We start from the raw sequence: 22,277 nt of genomic DNA on the forward strand, positions 1-22,277 counted from the left end.
CAACTAACTCACATGAAAAGGTTTGTGTTATAAAAAACAAAACTTTATATGAACAAAGAGATCTTGCTTTGTTTCTTATATACAATTGGAATAAGAATTATTTTTCTACATTAAATCATAATACGGCAAGGTCCTCAAAGAATGATCATTTTGAAAGGGCACATGAATGAATTTGTACTTGAATAAAGTTGATAATAATGTTACTCTGGCATCTTAGCTTTTAATACACAATAATTAAGTGGAAGACTTCTGAATTCAGCTGTACATCTTGCAGAGATGAATAGATCCAGACTATCAAATGTGTGTGAGACTATTTTGTCAATGGTATATGAGTTGAACAAGTTCACCAAATGAAAAGTTTATTTATCCAAGAAGATTATGACTCACTGTTTAGAAAAATTCTCGTCCAATATCTCAGCATTTCAACCTCAATGCTTCTCTTTTTTGTACATCAAAATTTGCTCATTGTAAATCACAGAACAAATTGTGTGAATCTGGAACATCAGGAAGACTCATCAAGTCATGGTAGAAACATGAAGAAATTGGTTGCTGAAAATGAGGACAGTGGCAGAAGAGGGAACATAGCCTTGACAGTGTTTCCAAGAAGTAAATCTCACAGAAGTTTCTTATTAGGAATTCAAATAATCTATTCACAGAATACATCCTAAATGATTGTGATGAAGTAATACAGATGCTTGGGTACAAAGCTAAACAGTCACAAGTAATGCCCTTGGAAACTACTGTGTTGGAACATCATGTGATGAAATAACCTTGGTAGATATGATCAATCAAATGATTCATGAATGAAAATTGAAACAGCTACTGTGTAAATAACCAAGAAAACTGATACTTTACCTGCAATGTCCAACATCAATTTAATTACAAATTGAATTTCAATCTCATCTATGTTTCTTTTGCTAAAAGATTTCTTGAAGGTCATCTTATGTACTTTTCCTATTAATGCTATTATAGTGGTTACACAGAAATATTAAAGTTTTTAGCAAAGTTTACACCAAAAATGGTGCTAATATTCATCAACATAGTTCGGCTTTGACAACTAGTTTGCATTTTGTAACTATCAGTTTCAGTTGTTATGCTGGTTTTGGACATTTCAGAATTCATTGAAAAAACTTTAGTACCACACGTGTTAATACAAACATTAGCCTAGTTAACTTCAGAATTTGGTGTTAAAATATGATATCAAACAGAAAGAAGAAGAATACAAGTTAACTTAGTCCTAAAGTTTAATTTCAAATACAAAAAGTCAACATCACACCATTTATTTTGATATTTACCACTAGAATGAACATAACAGCTCAACAATTATTCATTCACAAATTGGAATTTCTTTATTGAAAAAAACACAAACAAGGACTACAGATATTTTACACTGGAAAGAGCCTGTAAATTAACAGATGTTAATAATACAGCTGGGTCAGCAGAGCCAATATCATTCTTGCAAAAGAACAATCAAATATAATAATTATTAACCTTCATCAGACTGTATGAATATACAACTGGTGATGTTTGAAATAACTTCATAGTAAGTATCAAATTTCATTTTCAGGATGTATTATAAATTTTCATTTTCAGTGTTAAGTCAGTGCTGGATAAATCACTATTTACTATATTTAAAATATATTTATGCTCACTGCTATTCAACTTTGTAATTCTGAAATACATGAATTTAATAACTACATAGAAAACCATCTTGATCTCTAAACCCAATGTCTGTGGATAAGAATTGTTTTATAGAAACTGACTGAAAGAAATGTAATTAAAAAACAACATATGATACACACATAGTATTTTAAAAATAAGGAATATTTTAATGCTTTTTTTAAAATCAAACACATGAAACAAGAATCTGAATAAACAGGAATAACTGAGATAATTTACATAAATATTTTGTTGTTTCAAAAATGAGAAAAACAATTTCAAATGAAATATTATATGCATCAAACAACATTGGTCACAAACGTCACATTCAGAAAACAAATACAAATAATTTTTGATAAAATTTAGTTGCTTAACTGAAGTTATTAATAACTCAACAAGTAAAATTACATTTTCTATATTCTATGAATAGTTTAAATTTACAGATTTCAGGAATTAGAATGACTTTGATGTAATGATATGCACACACACACAGAAAGTTCACACTGAAACAAGTCAAAACAAAAAAGTCAAATTGGAAATCAAAGTGGTATGTCACAAATTTAAAGCATTGAATGTCATTTCATTAGGCTGAAGATTTCAGAAAGCAAGAAACCTAAATAACATTTCAAGTATAGTAAACAGATATTTTGAGTGCTTTGTCATAGTCTGTTTGATATGTCAAACATGACAATGAGATCGATTTTCAAAATTTTAAAATGCAAGTATACCACCCAATTCCCATCATTCCAGACACAAGCATACCACCCAATTCCCATCATCCCAGACACACAAGCATACCACCCAATTCCCATCATCCCAGACACACAAGCATACCACCCAATTCCCATCATCTCAGACACACAAGCATACCACCCAATTCCCATCATCTCAGACACACAAGCATACCACCCAATTCCCATCATTCCATCATCTCAGACACACAAGCATACCACCCAATTCCCATCATTCCAGACACACAAGCATACCACCCAATTCCCATCATTCCAAACACACAAGCATACCACCCAATTCCCATCATTCCAAACATACAAGCATACCACCCAATTCCCATCATTCCAAACATACAAGCATACCACCCAATTCCCATCATTCCAAACATACAAGCATACCACCCAATTCCCATCATTCCTGACATACAAGTATACTGCTCAGTTCCCATCATTCCTAAAGTACAAGTGTAATACCATACATATTAAATAGATTCTTTATACATTCCAAACTTAATTAGCAAGTTTTCAATCACTTCATGAAATGTGTCCAGGATAACTCACCTGAAGACATTTTGAAGAACAGACTATAAACTTGTTAAAAAGTTTGAAAATAGTGAATCCTTGTGTTGCTTATGTGTCATTGTTTTTTGAAAAAAAAACCCTTCAAAACCAATGTTCTTTACTGACCCCTGTCCCTCTTTCCTGACAGTGTACATGAAAGGCTTTCTAATGAATGACACAAAATGTTTGGACAAAACGTTGGATATCATACAGAAATAAGTTTCAAATGATGTATGAAAATACACCATTTGAAACAGTCTAACTTGTTTCTGTACAACTCAATCTTTACCCAAAACAACAATTGCGTCTTTTCAATTCCTTACATACACAAATAAAATTTAAAATTTTCCTCTTTTTGTTTGTTACAAATAAAAAAAAATAATCGAAATTTCAATCATCATCATAGATCGGTTCAAATTCTTGATCGCCTAAAGACTCTATTGGTTGACTATTTTTAATATCTTGCTCCTTTTCACCTTCGGGTTCAGATGGGACAACAACATTTTCTAGTACTGCAATACCAACACTGACATCTCCATCCCTTACTTCCTTACCTTCTGTTACCTGAGGTGTTTCCTCTTCTGTGTGATTCAACTTATCAGCTTTCATCTCCACTTGTTCCTCCACCATCTGACCCTCAACACCTCCTGGCCCTTTATTCTCCTTGTCTATGCCTGCCTCTGGCTGTTCAGGTTCCTCTTCAGGCTCTTCGTCTCTTTGGTACAGTTCGTCTATCTCCTGCAACTCCTCCCGGATCTTGGCTGACTGAGCCACAATTATTGCTGTTCGTGTATTACACAACAATAAGTTAGACAACTGTTTATGGTTACTACTGCTACAATAAACAATATTACCTGAATGTTGATTCTCGTGAACATTGCTGGAAATTAAATAATCCTGTTAAAAATATCTGCAATTTAATGAAAAACTACATAAACAATAGGCCTACTGTCCAGACAAACTCATACTGATACCACTGGTGAGATATAACACTCACTACTCAGTGAGTGAAAACATTCTTAGAATGTTAATCATAGGCTTAGCTGATTTGGTTAGCCTTGCAAGACAAGAAAGTTACTGTAATTAAATAAAACTATCCAATTATGAATACAACCTAATCCTATATGTGTTCTGTTAATTACAAAGTAAGTTTTATATATTTGGCCACAATAAAAAAAACAAAACAAAAACAAACTTGCATGTCAGATCAAAAACCCACTTCTTTATCGTATAAAATATAATCATCAAAATCTGGGATCTTAATTTCACAATCTCATTTTGAATTATTCCTACAAACTCTACCCAGTTCTTCAGTTTGCATCCAAATCTTGCCAAAACATGATTGCAAAAATTCACAAAGTGACTGAGAAAAAAACCCAAAAAACTCATTTACATATTTCCAAGTAATTTTTCAACAAGTTCTGCTCTATGTATTAAATTTACTTTATGACACATTTACTTGTTTACTTTCCACTTTAAAAACAGAGCAAAAATTAGATCTATCAACAATAAACAAATTTGCTATTTATACCAGCAGTTAGAAGGTCATCAATAATTTTTAAAGTTAAGACTATATTCAAGGTAATATTAAACATGTAACTGTATTGAAAACAATTTTTTTAACGTAGATATTGATACACAAAGTTTACAACTTTACCAGTAACTGTCTTAAAGATTTACTGACAGTATTAAGTACACATTAAAACTCAACCAAGATGAGAAAAAAATAACTTTCTTTAATTCAGGACAATATGGGCAGGTGTGTACACATTTCTCAGTGTGTTAACTATCACCTATCACACTAAACTATTGTGCTGAACACTTACTTCAACCCTACCTTCCCCACATGTATCACCACAACACCAGCACATTAGAATATTTTTTGAAGGGCATGAGAACAGCTAATTAACTGTGATACTTCGAAAACATTCACGTTTATTTTACATGACAAGTGCTCAACTAGCAAAAAAGTTTTATAACCTATAAAGTATTAAGACAAATTTTAAGTGATTTCTAAATTACAGCTTAAGTTTTTGTACCTTGAGACTTGTATCTTTAATCCTCATCTCATTCTAAAAAACTTTAAATAGAATAATACATTACATTTTGCAAAACAAATAGAAATTTCTTAATATTTTATAAAGTCTACAGTTAAATACATATAAGATACACACATTCAAAGCTTTATGCATGATGAAAAAGCTTTTTATTTTATTTTGAATTTCACACAGCTACACTAGGGCTATCTGCACTAGCTGTCCCTAATTCAGCAGTGTGAAACTAGAGGGAAAGCATTCAGTCATCATCACCCACTGTCAACTCTCTTTCAACAAAGAATAGTGGGATCAACTGTAACTTTATAACACTCACACTGGCTGAAAGAATTGACATGTTTGGAGTGACGGGGATTTGAACCCATGACCCTCAGATTACAAGTCGCGCCCTAACCACCAAGCCATGCTGGGTATTAATTCAAAAGCATCAACACTCACACTTCCACATTTCTATTAGGTTGAGGAATAATTCGTGAGCATTTTTAAATAATTTCATTCAAGCATTACATGCAAGACTATACAATACTTCAATGCATGAACACATTACACCGAAAACATTTATTATGATACTTTATTTCATGTAATACCTAGGTATATAGTATGCATTGTTTTGAATGAAATTGCAAGAAATTAAATGCGAAAAGCAGATGGTGTCGAAAATGCTCGATTTTGTCCACTTGACAGTCCATTTAATGAGCTGAAAATGAAAGCAAAAATTAAAGACATGAAAATCAAACACACCATCTATTAGAGCAAAAAATTATCTACCAAATGACATGAAATATTTTGCTAAAGCGTTTCATTTATGAATATATTTGTTTAACTTGAAAAAATGCTCACGAATTATTCCTCAACCCAATAGATAAACAACTCTGTAAGTGCCACAAAACAAGACATATGTTCCATTATTTCATACTTACCTAAAACTTAAAGTTTGAAGGAGTATACTAAAACTTGCATTATAGTGAAAGAGTTAACCCCTTATCATCCATGGAATGATCCATGCATTAAGAGAACCACCATTTATCTTTCAGTATATAAATATATATAAATTAATGAACATGTTACTTTCGACTTAACATTATGTCAAACTCACCTTGTCTCTTCTGCTGACTTTCTTTGAGCCGTTTCTCAGATTCAGGTGAGGGTTTGGCTGGCAGGTACATGATGTGTGGTTTGGTCTTAGTTTGTATAAACTTCATTAGTAGCCTCTGTCTACTTTCCCATTCATCATGCTAAAAAGAAAATCATCTTAAATTGGTAAAACATATAAATTATGAAAAACAAATATCAAAAGAATCTTTCTACAACATTCACATAGTTTTTATTTGGCACAATGAAGTGCAACAGTCTTGAAAAAAAGTAACAAGGTTTTGGAAAATAAAAAAAATACTATCAACTACTCAGAATTAGATGCTTGCTTTTGAATATCATGCAAAGCTGCATGAGGGCTATCTGCATTAACCATCCCTAATTCGGCAAGGGAAGACAGCTTGTCATCACACCCACTGTCAACTCTTGAGCCATTCTTTTACCAATGAACAGAAGGATTGACCAACACATTATAATGCCCCCAAAGTTAAAAGGGCAAGCATGTTTGGTGTGACTGGGACTTGAACATGTGACCCTCAGATTATGAGTCAAGCACCTTTAACCAGCTGGCTATACTGGGTCTCAGAATTATATAAATTACACAAAATATAGATAGTCAAAAACCTAATACATCACTTTATTAAAACTGACAAATAAAAAAACTGTGTAATTTTCAAACCATCTTTTATTAGTACAACTGACCTGTTGAGTTTTTGCAGCACCATATTCAGCTGTACATACTTTTCAACCAACTGAATAAAAATAAACTACATACAACACAGCCACAAAAAACATGCAACATGGCATGTAATGGTACAAAAGAAATTGAAAAAAAAAGATTTTAAAGCAAATACCCTTTTCAACTGAACAATGTTAAAAATAAATTTGCACATACTGTCTTACATGTTTTGTCTTCTTAAAAAAATATACCTATAGTAAGCATTTAATAAGTTTATCTTACACTACCATATTAGCTAACAAATGAAAATTCTGTACAAGACTACAGGAACTATTCATAACAAGTGTATAATGAAACTTGAACCACACAATCTGGTAGTTGGTTTAATAGAACTTACTATTAAGAGGATTTGGGAATTTAGTTTACAATTAGGATTTCACCCTTAATACAAGTTCATACTGTTCATGTCTTAGTGTAACTTAAAGTAAGCGACCACATTTAATGGTAAACAGTTTAAGGAGTTTGTGAGTCCTAATATGAATACTTATAAAATCATGACTTGAAAGCATTTCAATCAATGCTAAGATAAGTGTTATCAGTTTTTTTAGTGGTTTTTCAATGTGTTATATATTACACTTGTCACATTTATACATGTAAAATTTCAAAATACAAATGGGGTCCTTTTTAGGAAAGATTTTAAAAGATATGTTTTAAATCATGATGTATAAAGAACAATTTTAAAATAAAAAGGTAAACATGATAAGTATGCAAGTGTTCATAGTTAATGCATATTAACCCTTTCGCAATGGGCTCAGTATAATATGTAAGTTTGTCTACACATTTACACATGTTAAGTATTTGCACTATAATTTTAGATACACAATGTTCCTCTTCACAAAAGTTGGTAGACTTTTATTAAAGAATGGAAGTATTTGGTGCAGAAAAACAGAATTTTATATGAAGTATTTTTACTAAAAAGATTTGTTTATGGAAATATCAAGTCACTTTTTGTTTCTAGTCCAAATGCAAAGTGATTTCCATGTCAAGAGTTAAAAAAATATTCATCCCAAAAATCTCAAATATTATTTGTGTAATCACTAAAACCTCCTAAATACATTTCAGACATTTGTGTTCAGTAAAACTTTACGTTACTTTCTCTATTCTAACTGAATGGGGTGTGTAAACTTGACTGACCTTGTAATTACCTAAAAAGTTAGGAAATATAAATTATGCTCTTTGTTCTAGAATGATTACAAACTACAATCTGAAAACACAAATGTTTAGTCTAAATGGCTTAAATCTCATACATTTATTATTTTACTATAATAATATTCAACCCCTGCCTAGCTAACAATACAGAAACCACAATGAATGAGTGCACACACACTCATATTAACCTATCCAAGAATATAAAACTGATCTTTACAAAGTGACCTGTCTTGGTTATGTTTCACTTAGTAGCCTTATAGTTTTGTAAAATACAATCATGTTTCAGTTATAATACATTACACATGTATATGCATCATAACCATTAATAAATAAGTTATTAAAGATGTTTTTCTTAAAACAAAGAACAGTAAATAAAGAAGTAAAGCAAACAATTACCTCTTCTAGTAATAAACTTTGTACTCAGTTGTTGCTTTGTGTAGGTTGCTAAGCCTTTTAAAATCCCACAAGTGGAGGATATGTTACAAATTTTTTTTAAAGGTTTTATATATATCACAAATTATTATATTGATACCACAGAATTCTACTGCAATTTATCAAGCTTAATAACCAGGCTGTGTTTCGATCTAAAAAAAAATGAAATTTTAAGCAGACTAAAAACAACCTACTTCCTCTTCCTTTTGAATGTTATTTTGAACAATGAGATGGCATCCTAACACTTTAAAATGGCTGAGAACACAACTCAGGATATTCTGAGCTTTGGATTGGTTACATGTCACATACAGAATTATGTGTGTGTGTGTGTGTGTGTGTGTGTGTGTGTGTGTGTGTGTGTGTGAGGGACTGTTTCTAAAAATAGAAAGAGGTGAGGGGGCCACAGTGTTTGATTCAGTGAGTGACATCTCAGCAAACAGAACAAATAGGAGGTTCTTATTTTATATTTTAGCTTGTCAGTAGTGGTAATTTGAGTTCCCAATTTGTACAAAACTATAGACTTTGTATTTTGACATCAATCACATACTTCTAATTTGAACCAATGCTGCATTCAACATACCATATGATGCACAAAAATCAAATTTTGAACATTTTTTTAATATTTACTTTTAATTATAATGTACAGTTTGATACATATTGACATAAATTCAAGAAATAGTAGTTCACTAAATTTTTAATGCAAGTTAACAAACATGATGCAGTCTAACTCATTACCTGTGTAAAGATAAGGTTAAAGGTGAAATTTTACTATAAAAGGGGTTGTGTTTTTGTAGTTAAATTACACATGTAAACACACATTTTCACACCATTTTTATTAAAGACAGATAGTATATGTTTATTCTCAAAACAGAAAGTCCTAGTAGTTTCTAAGCAAGAGGTTAAAAAACACATTTGGCATGTGCATTTTATAAATTAGTATAGAATAATTTAAGATTTTTTAAACACATGCATTATCATTAAAATGAAAATTCTTTTTTCAACTTGGATTCAGCAACAAAGAAGTTCTTAAAGGATCAACCATTCATTAAATTTGCCAAAATTTGGATTTTTAAACATTTATATCAAAAATAAGAGTAACAGAGCTTGAATCAATCTACAACAAACTTAAAAATTCTTTATACATGGCAACAATAAATAGAAACTTGACTTAAAAATCAAATATTAAAACTTTTCTGTCTGGAAAACAGAACATAATTTTTGCTGAACTTACTCAACAAAACTAATTCAAGAGACAATGACTAAAATACAGTATAGGCCAAATAAAACACTAGAAATAACAGCTTTATTTAAGCTATTTAAAACATGCCACTTAAATTATAAATGATCACACATTACTAAAATTGGTAATTTTTAGTCAAAACATAGTTAACTTCCTCACACAATACTATTCATAAACAAGCCTAATAATTTCTGAAACAAAAAAACAATGGTTATATATACTTCTTCAACAGCATAGTTTTTAAAACCTTTTTATATATAAAAATTCTAAGAAAAAATCTGAACATTCAACACTGTAAACAATATGCAACAAAAGATCAGTGTTAAAAGTGACCTCTGGGCTGTAACAATGTTCCCAACTGAACAGAATAGATGTTTGCTAGGTACACTTATCCCAGGAGCACCAAGATAATACTTAGTAGCCATTGCTGGCATTGTTATCCCAGGGGGTTAAAGGTTAAATTAAAACTTGGTTCTGCTTCAAAAGAGCAAACCTTATAAGGAATTTTGGCTTTTCAATTGTGTGACAAACACATCTCCCATTACATTTAAATTCTTAGTCGTATGATTTGCAGTTGTTGAGAAAGTTGTAACATTATCATTAGCATGATATACTGCTAGGTCAAGAAGAGCAGTCTCAAACTTGAGGTTCCCCTTTTGGTTCTTTCTTCATGACAAATCTGCTTAAAGTTGAAAGATCAACAACTTTCACCTTTACTACTTATCTTCAACTAGCTGTTTTTTTTTTTTCACTGAATACATTAACAACTATATTCTTGTGAGGATATGCAACAATTTTACATATATTGCCTAATAATATAAACATCTAGTTTTCTTCAAGTCCTCTCTGTTAGTTAAGTTCAACATATGGGCAAAACAGCCTGCATGTGGACCAAGTCCAGATTCTTCCATAGCTTCACTCATAACTTACATTGTCACTTATTACAGCTACACATCCATACAAACTATCACCAGTAAACATTTGACCAATATTTACTCCAGTATAAGATTCATACGTAAGATGCATCTATTAAACAGGGTTTTCCATTTTCCAGTCAACTCTTACATAGTGATCTGTTGTTGTAACTTTCTTCTATTCTTAGATTTCAGTTTTATCTTTCATATTTGTTTCAGGGTGTTTCCTATGAATATGATTACCAATGTTACTTTTACTACCAGTGTAACACACATGAATGTTTTAATTTGGAACATTTACCAGTTCAATTTTCATAATCAATTTTGTAGCAGTTTCATCTGTATGGTCGGTTACCATTATGAATCTTGTCTGAAAGAAAGTTTACTAGCATACTCAGAATAGCATGAGAAGTCAAGGGAAACAACACAAATGCATCTATGTTTAGGTTCTGCTCTCCTGTGTATATTTTATTGAAGTTAAAAATAGCATTTCTGTATACATATATTTCTTTCCTATTGAATCAAGATATTATATCTTGGAATTGTAAATTGTACTATAGCAGAACAGTACAATGACATACAATGCATCAGTTAATCATCTCCCCAGGTGTTGAGTCTGTGTTTTCACACATATTAACATTTAAGTGAGAGTTAAAACAACAATTACTCTCAATTTTATTTTTTGTCAAGGTTTCCAGTTATCACATGGGTATGATGATTAAAAGTACAATTATGAACCAGTTTTTTAAGAACTGTTTTCATTTTAGTTCTCAAATAAAAACTGATTAGAACATAAACATACAAAATAACTAATAACATCACAATACTATATCTATGGTCTTGATGGTCTTTCAAAAGGCAGAAGGTTGTCCATACTAACTAGCCCTAAAATTTCTCTCAAAACATATAACCTGGATTAATCGTTGTATGAATAACAGTTGATATAACCAAGTGTAAACTGACAGGCTGTTTTATAGCAAATACTTGATGCATACAATCTGGTTTATGACATTCATGTTATTTACTATTTATCTGTTCATAGTCAAAAGAAAATATAAAAATACAAAAATTTATAAAAGCAAACAGGTCTGTGATATTTATTAAAATGTTTTATTTTAGGGTGACAAAAGTATAGTGAATACACTTACTATCCTTGCTAGCTCCATCTTCTGGTCAAGACATCTAATTTCAGCTTGTTTTTTTCTCCTTTCACGGAATAATTGTTGTTTCCTTTTTAGGGCTTCTTCCTTTTCTTGTACAGCTGCTTCCTCTAACTTTTTTTCTATCTCTTCTCGTTTTTGTGTCTGGAATTACAAAGAAACATGCATACCAATTTGCAAACATCTGCAAAGGTTATTCATACAATATCATCTAACTTTCTGTTATTCAGTACATGGCTTAAAAAAAACAACAACAAATGAACAAAACAAGAAACTTTTTCCCTTGAAAAAAGCTAAACAAATAGTTAGAAGATATATCACCAGTTACGAACTGCATTACGAGCAGCTATTCATACAAATCATTTAGTTTTATTATATTTCAAGTTCACACCAACTTTTAATTTTACATAAACTGACAATTTCATTTCAAATTAAATACAGAAAATTAACTACATTTCTATATATTCCTTTACTGAATTATTTTACTAAACATACATATTTACATATATACACACACACACTTTGATTTGTTAGGTGTACAATAAGGATGCAAGTTAGGTGTCTGACAGTGGTAGGAATTAAATGTGGTTCTTAATAACAAAAATGTTCATTATGTTACTTTTAAAATCTTAAAAACATTTTTAGGCATTAATACCATACCCACAACTGGCTGCAGGTAATGAATGGTAGTTGGAACAATTATTTATTTAATCACTCATTACCTAACCCTTGAATGAACTTTGCTTTATATTTATACACAAACATTATGAGCAAAGAGCTGTTACAACTGTTTTCTTACCTGTTCTTTCCTACTTGATTCTTCACGTTGAAATTTCTGAAGAGTTCCCAATATCATTCCAAACATCCTACGGTTCCTGTGCAAGAAAACATATGAATACATTGTTTTCAACTTTACTTAAAAACATGACTCACATTACCTGACGCTCTTAGAAACGGAAAAACCTATCTATAATCTTATTTAAACATTCCAAAAAGTCACTTATATTAAATGCAGCTTAATTTTTAAACACATAGCTAAATTTTAACCCTTAATGAAGACTGTTTAGCTCAAAACTAACATACTAGGCTATCTGCACTTTGCTCTCTGTGAAGAATCAAACCCTAGATTTTAGTACTGTAAGTTTATCAACATACTGCTGATCCATCAAGAGAATTAAACTTTGACAAATGAGAAGTGCAGTTTGGTCAAGAGTGATCTTTCTTTGTGAAATACATTTACTCGAAATAAACAGGACTGCCATAATAACAGACATTAAACTTTAAAAAAATGAAACAGAAAAACATTTAATTATTCTCGTGTTAACTTAGAGGGTTATATTTTAATTTTTTATACATAACCCAAGCAATAAGAAACATTTTTTCACAGCTTGTTTTGCCAACTTCAAGATGTTCTGCATTGATACATGTTTTATGTTTATATAGATAAGGATTTCTTTTTACCATTTTAAATTAAAAAGCCTAACCTCATATATTCAATTTTCAAAATTTTATTTAGAAAATGCCATATTAAGATACATAAAAAAGTTCTACTTGGTAGTTGTTTAAACAGCATTTTTGGTTCTTGTACAAGAATATAAATAAATATCAACTGGATATATAGACTAATTTTTGGCATGTCTACTGATGCATCAATATCTGTTACTGCTTCACACTATTACTCAAAATTATAGAATTTCATAAACTGTTTACATGTTTAAAATTAATTAACCATATTTGGTCTGGTGAGTAGACCTATGGGACTGAGAATATACATTTTCATATTAAATTTTATACTTTAAGTAAAAAATGGTAATTTAATTGTAATGTTAACTATTTCATAAAATTTTGAAAAATATCCAACAATAAACCATAACTTACACTCATATTTATGCTTATGATAATATAGAAAATATTTTTAAACAATTATTACTTTATTAATAACTATGGAGTTCTTGTTCTTGATTATACTAAGTAACAACTAACATATACTCTACAAAAAAAAAATATTGTCATCCAAACAGATTGCTACCACAATCCTAGCTTATCAAGGTTACTAACCCTAAAATCCCCATGTTTTAATAGAATATTTCTGAAACTCTCTTACATATACCACACAATATTATTATTATGAATGAAAAAAATGTGAAACAAATCCACGACAATGTTTAAGTTTGTGGGTCATTCCTAAATATTGTAAATTTCGTATCAGATTTCTTTGTACACTTCCTCTGTCAGCTTCTTACACTCACTTCTTCACAAAACCATAAATTACTTCTTACACCTGGGCTCGGCATGGTCTAGCGTGTCAAGGTGTGCGACTCATAATGTGAAGGTCGCGGGTTCACATCTCTGTCGTGCCAAACATGCTTGCCCTTTCAGCCGTAGGGGCATTATAATGTGATGGTCAATCCCACTATTCGTTGGTAAAAGAGTAGCCCAAGAGTTGGTGGTGGGTTGTGATGACTAGCTGCCTTCCCTCTAGTCTTACACTACTAAATTAGGGAAGGCTAGCACAGATAGCCCTCGAGTAGCTTTGTGCAAAATTCCAAAAACAAACTTTTTACACCATTTTACTTACTTTACACTGACAGAAATAAAGAAGAATATTTTCTCTCCAATTACACCTTTGTTGATTCTCCTTACTTTCAAAGTTAAGATATATTAAGTACTGTGTAACCCTCTTGCTCTAGCATCATAAAAAGCTAAGTTATGCAGGGCTATAGAAATAAAATAATAGAGTGAAGAAAATCCACTTAGAATACAAGATGAGAATACGTCTACTTGAAAGGAATGGCAATTTCTAAATAAATGCAAACCAATAGTTTTAGATGGCTAGAAAGCATTTAAACTAATAAGTACATTCATTACAGCTGTGTAGAAGTCAAGGTTGGAGCACTTAAAATGTTTCTTTGTGAATTATTCTAAATAAGGCTTAGAAAACTACATGCTACTTCTGAACAAGACAAGTTGAAGCAAAGTGAAAATTACTATTCTTACTTAAGTTTTAAAATTTAATAGATATGCAAATGTGCACTTGACACCTGAAACCATGACACCTCTTTCTCAACTCATATGCTTGTTTTAAATTTCACAGGAAGCTAATCAAGAACTATCTTAACTAGTCATCTTTAATTTATAGGGTTCTGAATTTTCAATTATTTTATTTATCCCATGAATTTGTTGGTGTTTATAACTAAAACAACAAACAGATGAAAATTGGTGTAACAGACTACTTGGTTTGCTTTACAAGTAGGACTAAAACTTGTTGATAAGTTTCACACTACTGGTTAAAAATGAATTTATATTACGAAATCATAATAAACAGGTGAGATACTTGTATGTGGTTTGTGCAAATAATTGAGTTTCAAATAACTTAAATACTAAAAATGTTCTAATATACTTGTATTGAAAGAAGAAAAAAATCCAAACCTTTCCATGTTTTTCCTGTCCCCTTTCTGAGCCTCAAGAGTAGCCTTACGGGTGCGAACACTTGTTACAGTTGCAACAACAGAAGACTGGAGAGAAGGCTGCAAGGAGTGAATGACACACAAGTTCAAAACCAAAAGTGCAAGACAGCATATGGTTTTATCAACTTCATTATTTAACACAACATAAAAAATGCTAAACATTTTAACATACACAATGTTTTTCAAATACTTTGTGGTGACTGGTACGATTTCATGAGAGACTTCAATCAGGCTTAGAATAATTAATTATGTATGGGATTTCTGCAATTTTTCAAAGAAACTTCTGCAGACTAAAAATACAACTTATTTCAGACAGAGGAAAATGGAATATTTTATAATCATAAAAAGTTTTAATAACTGTACATATAAGTAGCTTAAAGCAATGTATTGTAATTCTGACAGTTTAAAACAAATGGTTATTTTCTCACTTGTCCACAAACTTTTTATGCATTCAAAATTATCAAAAGCTGCATCAGTATCACTTAAATAACTAAATAAAATGAATGTTTTATAAAAAAGTAATATCTTTGTATTTACAGAGTTCTTGATATGCAGGATCTTATCATGAAAACCAACATCTGAGATTGATAGATGACCAATGTTTCATATTAACATTCAAGATCCTTTCAGGAGTTGTATCTTTAACTGTTTTCTTCAAAATTCATTAGTCAAGATGTTCTCAATCAAGATTTGAAAAATTACAGTGAAAATAAACAGTAAATGATTGCGTATATTAGATATTATCTGCATATACCTGACAGTTCTCTGTTTTAAACAAAAAGTTGAACAATGTGTGCTTGAATCTTCATAACTAGTAAATAATACTGCAACAAGTAGTGGGTGTTTTAATCTTCATAACTAGTAAATAATACTGCGACAAGTAGCGGGTGCTTTAATCTTCATAACTAATAAATAATACTGCTACAAGTAGTGGGTGCTTTAATCTTCATAACTAGTAAATAATATTGCATCAAACAGTGGGTGCTTTAATATTCATAACTAATAAATAATATTGTTACAAACAGTGGGTGCTTTAGTCTCCATAACTAGTAAATAATATTGTGAAAATCAGTGGGTGCTTTAATCTCCATAGCTAGTAAATAATACTGATACAAGCAGTATCTTCCAAAACTACTCAAAGAAAACCATGGTCTGTGACACCATGCCAGGAGTTCCACAGGGGCACACCTGTGGGAAACCCACGTCTCATATCTTCCAGAATATACTCTTTGCCGAGAAAGAAGAGAGGCACAGGCACTGCATCTTACAGGTCGGTGGAATAAGAATGTTGCCATCCTAGCACTTGAGTACAAGAGATGAGTCAATATTTGTATCTGTTTAGAGCATGTTCACACTGCACTTTGAGCTCACCCTAATTCTACCATCAAGACTCTTTTCCAACAACAGCTGCATGACGAGAGCACAAACTTCACGCTATAATGTGTAATGGTGTGCGTTCATGCCTAAACTAAATTGAAAAGGTGATGTGTACAGGAAGAGAGCACAATATGTGTAAAGTGCCAACTTTAGTTATACTGGAGGACCATACTGCAGGCTGTAGGAAGAAGAAACAAATCTTGTAATATGCTGCTCTCAACTCCAGTAAACAGATACAGATCACACTGTCGCTGCACAAACTGGTACAAGACAAAGCTCTCCAATGCTTCATTCAAAGATAAGAGGAGGGGAATAATTTGCACTGATGAGACCAGAAAAAAAAGTTGAGTATCCATTGGTCCTTCAGCTGGAAATGTATTTTACTGGAGATAGTGTAACAGGTAACTGCATATCCCTATTTTAAAGAGTCAGCAAACTCAAACCAGAAAAGTAGGCACAAGACTAAGGGGTACTGGCTTTTTCATGATAGTCCATGGAATAGGTCTAGATTGGACAGTGGTCAGATATACGCTGCTGGCTAAAATGTTAAGACCAATGAACATAAAGAAAAAAATATGCATTTTGCATTGTTAGACTTAACCACTTATTTGTGTAGAGCTTTGAAAGATGAAAATAAGAAAAGGGAAAACAAAAATAAAAAACTTGTTTAGCAATGTGAACACTATGAAATTAGGCAAAATATTAGCTGGTCAAAAGTTTAAGATCGTACTGAAACTAAGCGTTAAATTGGAAAACATGTAATGAAATTTAGTCATTTGTGTTCAAGCATTAAGGTTGTCAACATCTCCCACTGACATCTCCTGTGTTACATTGGGTAAAAACATGGCAAAGGCTAAAAGGTTGACAAAGTTTGAACGTGGCAGAATTGTCAAGCTGCAAAAGCAAGGTCTCTCTCAATGTGCCATCACTGGTGAGACTGGGCATAGTAACACTGTTGTTGCAAATTTCTTAAAAGACCCTGAGGGATATGGAATGAGAATTTCATGTGGTCGGCCCAAGAAGATTTCACTGGCGTTGAGCAGGAGGATTCGGCGAGTTGTGCGGCAAGACACCAACCGATCGTTGTACCAGATTAAGGCCCTTACAGATGCAGATTGCAGCTAAAAAATAATAAGACGGCATCTAAGAGAGGAAGGCTTTAAAACCCGTAAATGTCTTCAAAGGTCACACCTCCTTCCACACCATGAAATCGCTAGGTTAAACTTTGCTGAGAAGCACCAAACATGGAACATAGAAAAGTGGACAAAGGTTTTGTTCTCTGATGAGAAAAAAACCTGGATGGTCCAGGTGGCTTCCAACGTTACTGGCACGATAAGGATATCCCACCAGAGACATTTTCTACACGACACAGTGGAGGAGGTTCCATCATGTTCTGGGGTGCTTTCTCCTTCTAAGGAACAATGGAGCTTCAGGTTATACAGGGGTGTCAACCAGCAGCTGACTATACTGAAGTGTCCTTTACTTACCACATGCAACCTATAATCATAGATATTTGAAGAACAGGTACATGGAATAGTAATGCCAAAAGGTTTGACCTTACAATTCTGCTCAGTGAATAAATATTTTTTTCATCAACAAGAAATAAATTATTTTAATAGTTTATTAATTGCATTCATTTATTACAACCACTACCTTTGTTGTAGGTTCATCTTCTTCTCCACTACCTTCATCCTGCAGATCGTGTTTCTGGGATCCTAATTCCCGTGGTGCTGTGCTGGAACTGTTCTGATGATCTTGAATTCTTGAAGTGTCCCTGGAATCTTCTTTGTAGCTCCCCAATCTAGGAAAAAAGAACATAATTATATTGTTTTCATAATTCAATTAGATATTGGTTTCACAGTTCTGGACATTTGATTCGTTGACCTTCTTAATGCCCATTTATTGCAACATACAGCTGAACAAAAGGTCTTTTTTAATTCCACACGAATCAATAAATTTCTTTATCTAAAAACGTCATTTACCTAACTGGAAAGAAAAACTTTTTTTTTTTAATTGTAATATCAAATTAAAATTTTTTGTTTATTATGTTTTAAAAATGATTACCAAAGTGTTTAATAGACACTGATTTGATTATTTTTCAAAAATCAAACACTTTAATATTTCTTAATCTAGTTGTAACTTAGGGGCTTTCCTAAGATAACATTTCATAAAACAGAAGATACATTAAAATATTTTACCTTCTGAAGGCACTGCTAATAATTCTTTTTTTAGATGGAGGCCCATCTTCAAATCGAGAATCTCGCTTCCTAAGACAATGAAGTTTAATATTTAAATAAAAGTGTAAAACTGAACACATTTAATAAAGCTATACAGAATAAATTGATATATAGAAAAATAATACCAATTATTATAGTAACTTGAGGATTTGTACTATATGCTACCAAAAATCATTATTTTGATTTTTTAATACATCTGACCTCAATTTTCATTTTTCAATAAGATAACTAAAGTACTCAGAAAATTTTTTTCTTTCTTTAGAGGTTGACTCCCATGGATTTTGCCCAAATCTATGTCAAATTATTGAAAGTCTAGTGACTGTGGATGAAATCCTGGCTAAATATGAGACTCTTCAAAAACCCACTTGTAATAACAATATACTTACACCCATTGTTAAATTTTCCAAAGCATAGATAATATTACACTTTTAACTCGAGATAGTTGAATTAATCAGTGAAATGAAATCCACGAGCATGATCACTTGACAGATAAATGTTTTCTTTCTAGTTTTACCATGTGTATATGTAGCTGGTTCCAGTGATACAATTATTTCATGGAAGCACTTACAATTCCACACAAAATCTGCAATACTCTCTAATTACTGTAGAAAGTAACATTCACAAAGAAACTTTAATCATTATTTACTGCAACAAAGTATTTTGGATTTAGCGATAAAGGAAATTTCAAAGCAAATCAATGTTGCACCTATATGTAGAAAAGTTCAAGTCAAGAAGTTCTTTAAAAGACAATAATGTATATTCAAAATAAAACCATGTTTGAATATGAGGTAAAAGGGAATGTATCTATAACACAGAGACTGCATAAAATTAATAATCAGTATATTTATCCGACAAGAAAAGTTACTAGTTCTGGATGAATGTGACCCTGCAGTAATACTCTTAATGTAATATTAATGTGACCAAGTAAAAAATGTTGAAACTACATAATTTGAAATTATCTGATCAGTACCACAATCAGTGATAAGGATCATTTCATATTTTTAACTTTTCACTTAACATTCTTTTGATGACCAAGTTACAGAAAACAAGAGATGTTTATTGAAAACTTTAGATATTCATTGAGGAGGTTCTTGAAATTATTAACATGAAGCAAGAAAATTCAAATGAAAACAAAATACTTTTATTCTTTAACATGAAAATCCCCTTTCATTAAAACTGATTCAGTGAAGGCATTGAAAATTCAAAGGAACAATTACATATTAGCATATTCACATGCTAATTAGGGTTATTCTCCCTGATCTAGGACCCAGGCACAGTCTGCATTCAGTTGATGTACATTCCACTCAGGCATATTGTTGGTTACTAAAAGGTTGAGTGGAAAACATTGAGGGAAATCATACATCCATCACAGTATGAGGGGGTGAATTTTTTGTTTTAATTTTGTGCAAAGCTACTCAAGGGCTATCTGCACTAGCCATCCTTAATTTAGCAGTTTAAGACTAGAGTGAAGGCAGCTAGTCATCACCACCCACTGCCATCCCTTAGGTTACTCTTTTACCAATGAATAGTGGGATTGACTGTCACATTATAACACCCCCACGGCTGAAAAGGCGAGCATGTTTGGTGCAACAGAGATGCAAACCCGCAACCCTCAGATTGCGAGTCGCATGCCTCAACCCACCTGGTCATGCCGAACCAAGAGGGGGTTAAAGAACTGAAAAATACATACCCCAGCCATTATATCTCCATGAAAATTTTCATGATTCTAGTGAACATTAAAATTTAGTTTTGTTTGTGAATACAAAAAAAAACAAAAAAAAAAAACAGAATTTTTAATTAAGTATTTTTGCTGAAATTTTGTATATGAATATATGGAGTCAATGCTGACTGCACTGAGTGCAAAGTCATCTTCAATTTAAAATTTAGAACACTTTTCTTCACCTGAAAAATGATCAAATTTCATTTGCATAATCTTGTAAAAACTCCTACACAAATATAAAATGTTTTTCATCAAAATTATACTTTATTATTTTTTCTGCCCTAATACTATACATATTCCATTAATTTAACCAATCTCATATCCAAAATGAAAAGATCCAAAGTAATACTTATCTATATAATTTTCAAACATTTCTATTTTTGATTAAATTTTCATAAAAAAAGGAACTCAGAATTGGTATCATATCTCTAAAATACTGAAATAAAGTTTTACATGTAAAATTCTGGTTATGTTGGATAAAGAAAAATGAGAAATAATACTTTCCAAGAAAACAAGTGGGGTATTATTATCGGAATGCTTGATTTATGGTTTTATAATTTCATTCATTCTTATTTGTTAAACTTAGAACATATGAAAATTTTGTGTTATGTTTCTCTCATCCAAACGATTACACGTTAAAATTTCGCTACACAAAAGTATTCTGCATAGATAAATTTAATGGTAAGGTAACTGAAGGATCTGTAACTTCAGTATATTTAACATTAGGTTACTGTAATACTGCTGAGCAGGCTAAAATTTATAAAATCAGTCCACACTTTACCATTAATTTACCAGTGTCGTGAAAAGCAGTAGAGAGTAGTATTTATCACGTACGAATATTTGTCAGTAGTTTAAGAACAAAAAAGTCGAAACTTAAAGTAGAAATAATAATATGTCGTAACGTAGTTATACATATATATATATATATAAACGAACTACTACTATAATAATATTAAAGTTCGATGTTTTTCAGATTCTGGTTAAAACGTTCTCTACTTCATACCGAAATTCTGTAGAAGGTTCTCTTCCAGTTATCTTTCGAATGTCTTCTTCCACATTTTCTAATCTCTTTTTAGCTTCATCATACGCAAACTGAATTGCCGCAAGTACTCCAATCTCCGTAGCCATTTTAGAAGCACATTGGTCTTCTTTCAAAACCACCACCAGGGCACCAACCGGCTTGCGCGTTTTAATTTATTTTAATATAATATAACTTATATTTACAACATTATATTAAATTTAAACTTTATGCTAATTTGTTAGTGGAAACATTCAAAGATATTGTCAAAAGGTGTTTTGGGGTCTCAAAATTTTAATTAATAATACCTCGAATGACTTCTAGTGTTTTCAATTCACTGTCTTTGTTGCGTGCAATGTCGACAACTGGGTTTGGTTTACTTGATATCAAGCTAGAATTCCTAAAAATAGCTACGCAAGGGCTATCTGTGCTTTGCAAGCCATAGGTATATAAATACGATTTTTATGTTCGTAAGAGTATGTAAAAAAAAAAAAGAGTTTCACTTGAAGAAACAAGAACAGGAAAACGACAGTACCAGTATTATTGTATTACATAAAATACAAAAAATTGATTATAACTCTTTCTTCATTTTAAATTATTTCATTTTAACAAATTAATTTACATTTTTACTTTTATTTAGATTAATATTAATTTTAATACTAATAAAATGGAAAAATGAGACTCGATGTTCATACCGCTATGTACAAAATATGGTACTCTAAATCGC

General features: G+C 31.5%; 1 protein-coding gene across 2 annotated transcripts; it reads right to left on the reverse strand.

The window, feature by feature from the left end:
* Positions 1 to 1,326: 1,326 nt before the first annotated feature.
* On the reverse strand, positions 1,327 to 21,694 carry LOC143252258 (pinin-like). 2 transcript variants are annotated; one of them, XM_076504128.1, is made up of 8 exons: positions 21,536 to 21,694; positions 18,774 to 18,842; positions 18,229 to 18,376; positions 15,161 to 15,258; positions 12,531 to 12,606; positions 11,720 to 11,875; positions 6,102 to 6,240; positions 1,327 to 3,733 (listed from the first exon to the last, which is right to left on the reverse strand). In XM_076504128.1, exons 1-8 carry the CDS (start codon positions 21,658 to 21,660, stop codon positions 3,342 to 3,344), a joined length of 1,203 nt encoding a protein of 400 aa, XP_076360243.1. In that variant the 5' UTR covers positions 21,661 to 21,694; the 3' UTR covers positions 1,327 to 3,341. The 2 variants fall into 2 exon arrangements, with proteins under 2 accessions (XP_076360243.1, XP_076360244.1); XM_076504129.1 differs by lacking the exon at positions 18,774 to 18,842 and having other exon boundaries at positions 21,536 to 21,688.
* Positions 21,695 to 22,277: the final 583 nt, after the last annotated feature.

This window comes from Tachypleus tridentatus, chromosome 6, assembly GCF_004210375.1.
Source record: "Tachypleus tridentatus isolate NWPU-2018 chromosome 6, ASM421037v1, whole genome shotgun sequence".
In the NCBI taxonomy this organism is placed as follows: domain Eukaryota; kingdom Metazoa; phylum Arthropoda; class Merostomata; order Xiphosura; family Limulidae; genus Tachypleus; species Tachypleus tridentatus.

Excerpts from the sequence above, each read along its gene's own strand:
- LOC143252258 (XM_076504128.1), bottom strand. The coding sequence starts at position 21,660 with ATGGCTACGGAGATTGGAGTACTTGCGGCAATTCAGTTTGCGTATGAT. Across the intron at positions 18,843-21,535 it reads GAACCTTCTACAGAATTTCG|GAAGCGAGATTCTCGATTTG; the intron begins GTATGAAGTAGA and ends TCATTGTCTTAG. Across the intron at positions 3,734-6,101 it reads AAGTCAGCAGAAGAGACAAG|CAATAATTGTGGCTCAGTCA; the intron begins GTGAGTTTGACA and ends ATACACGAACAG.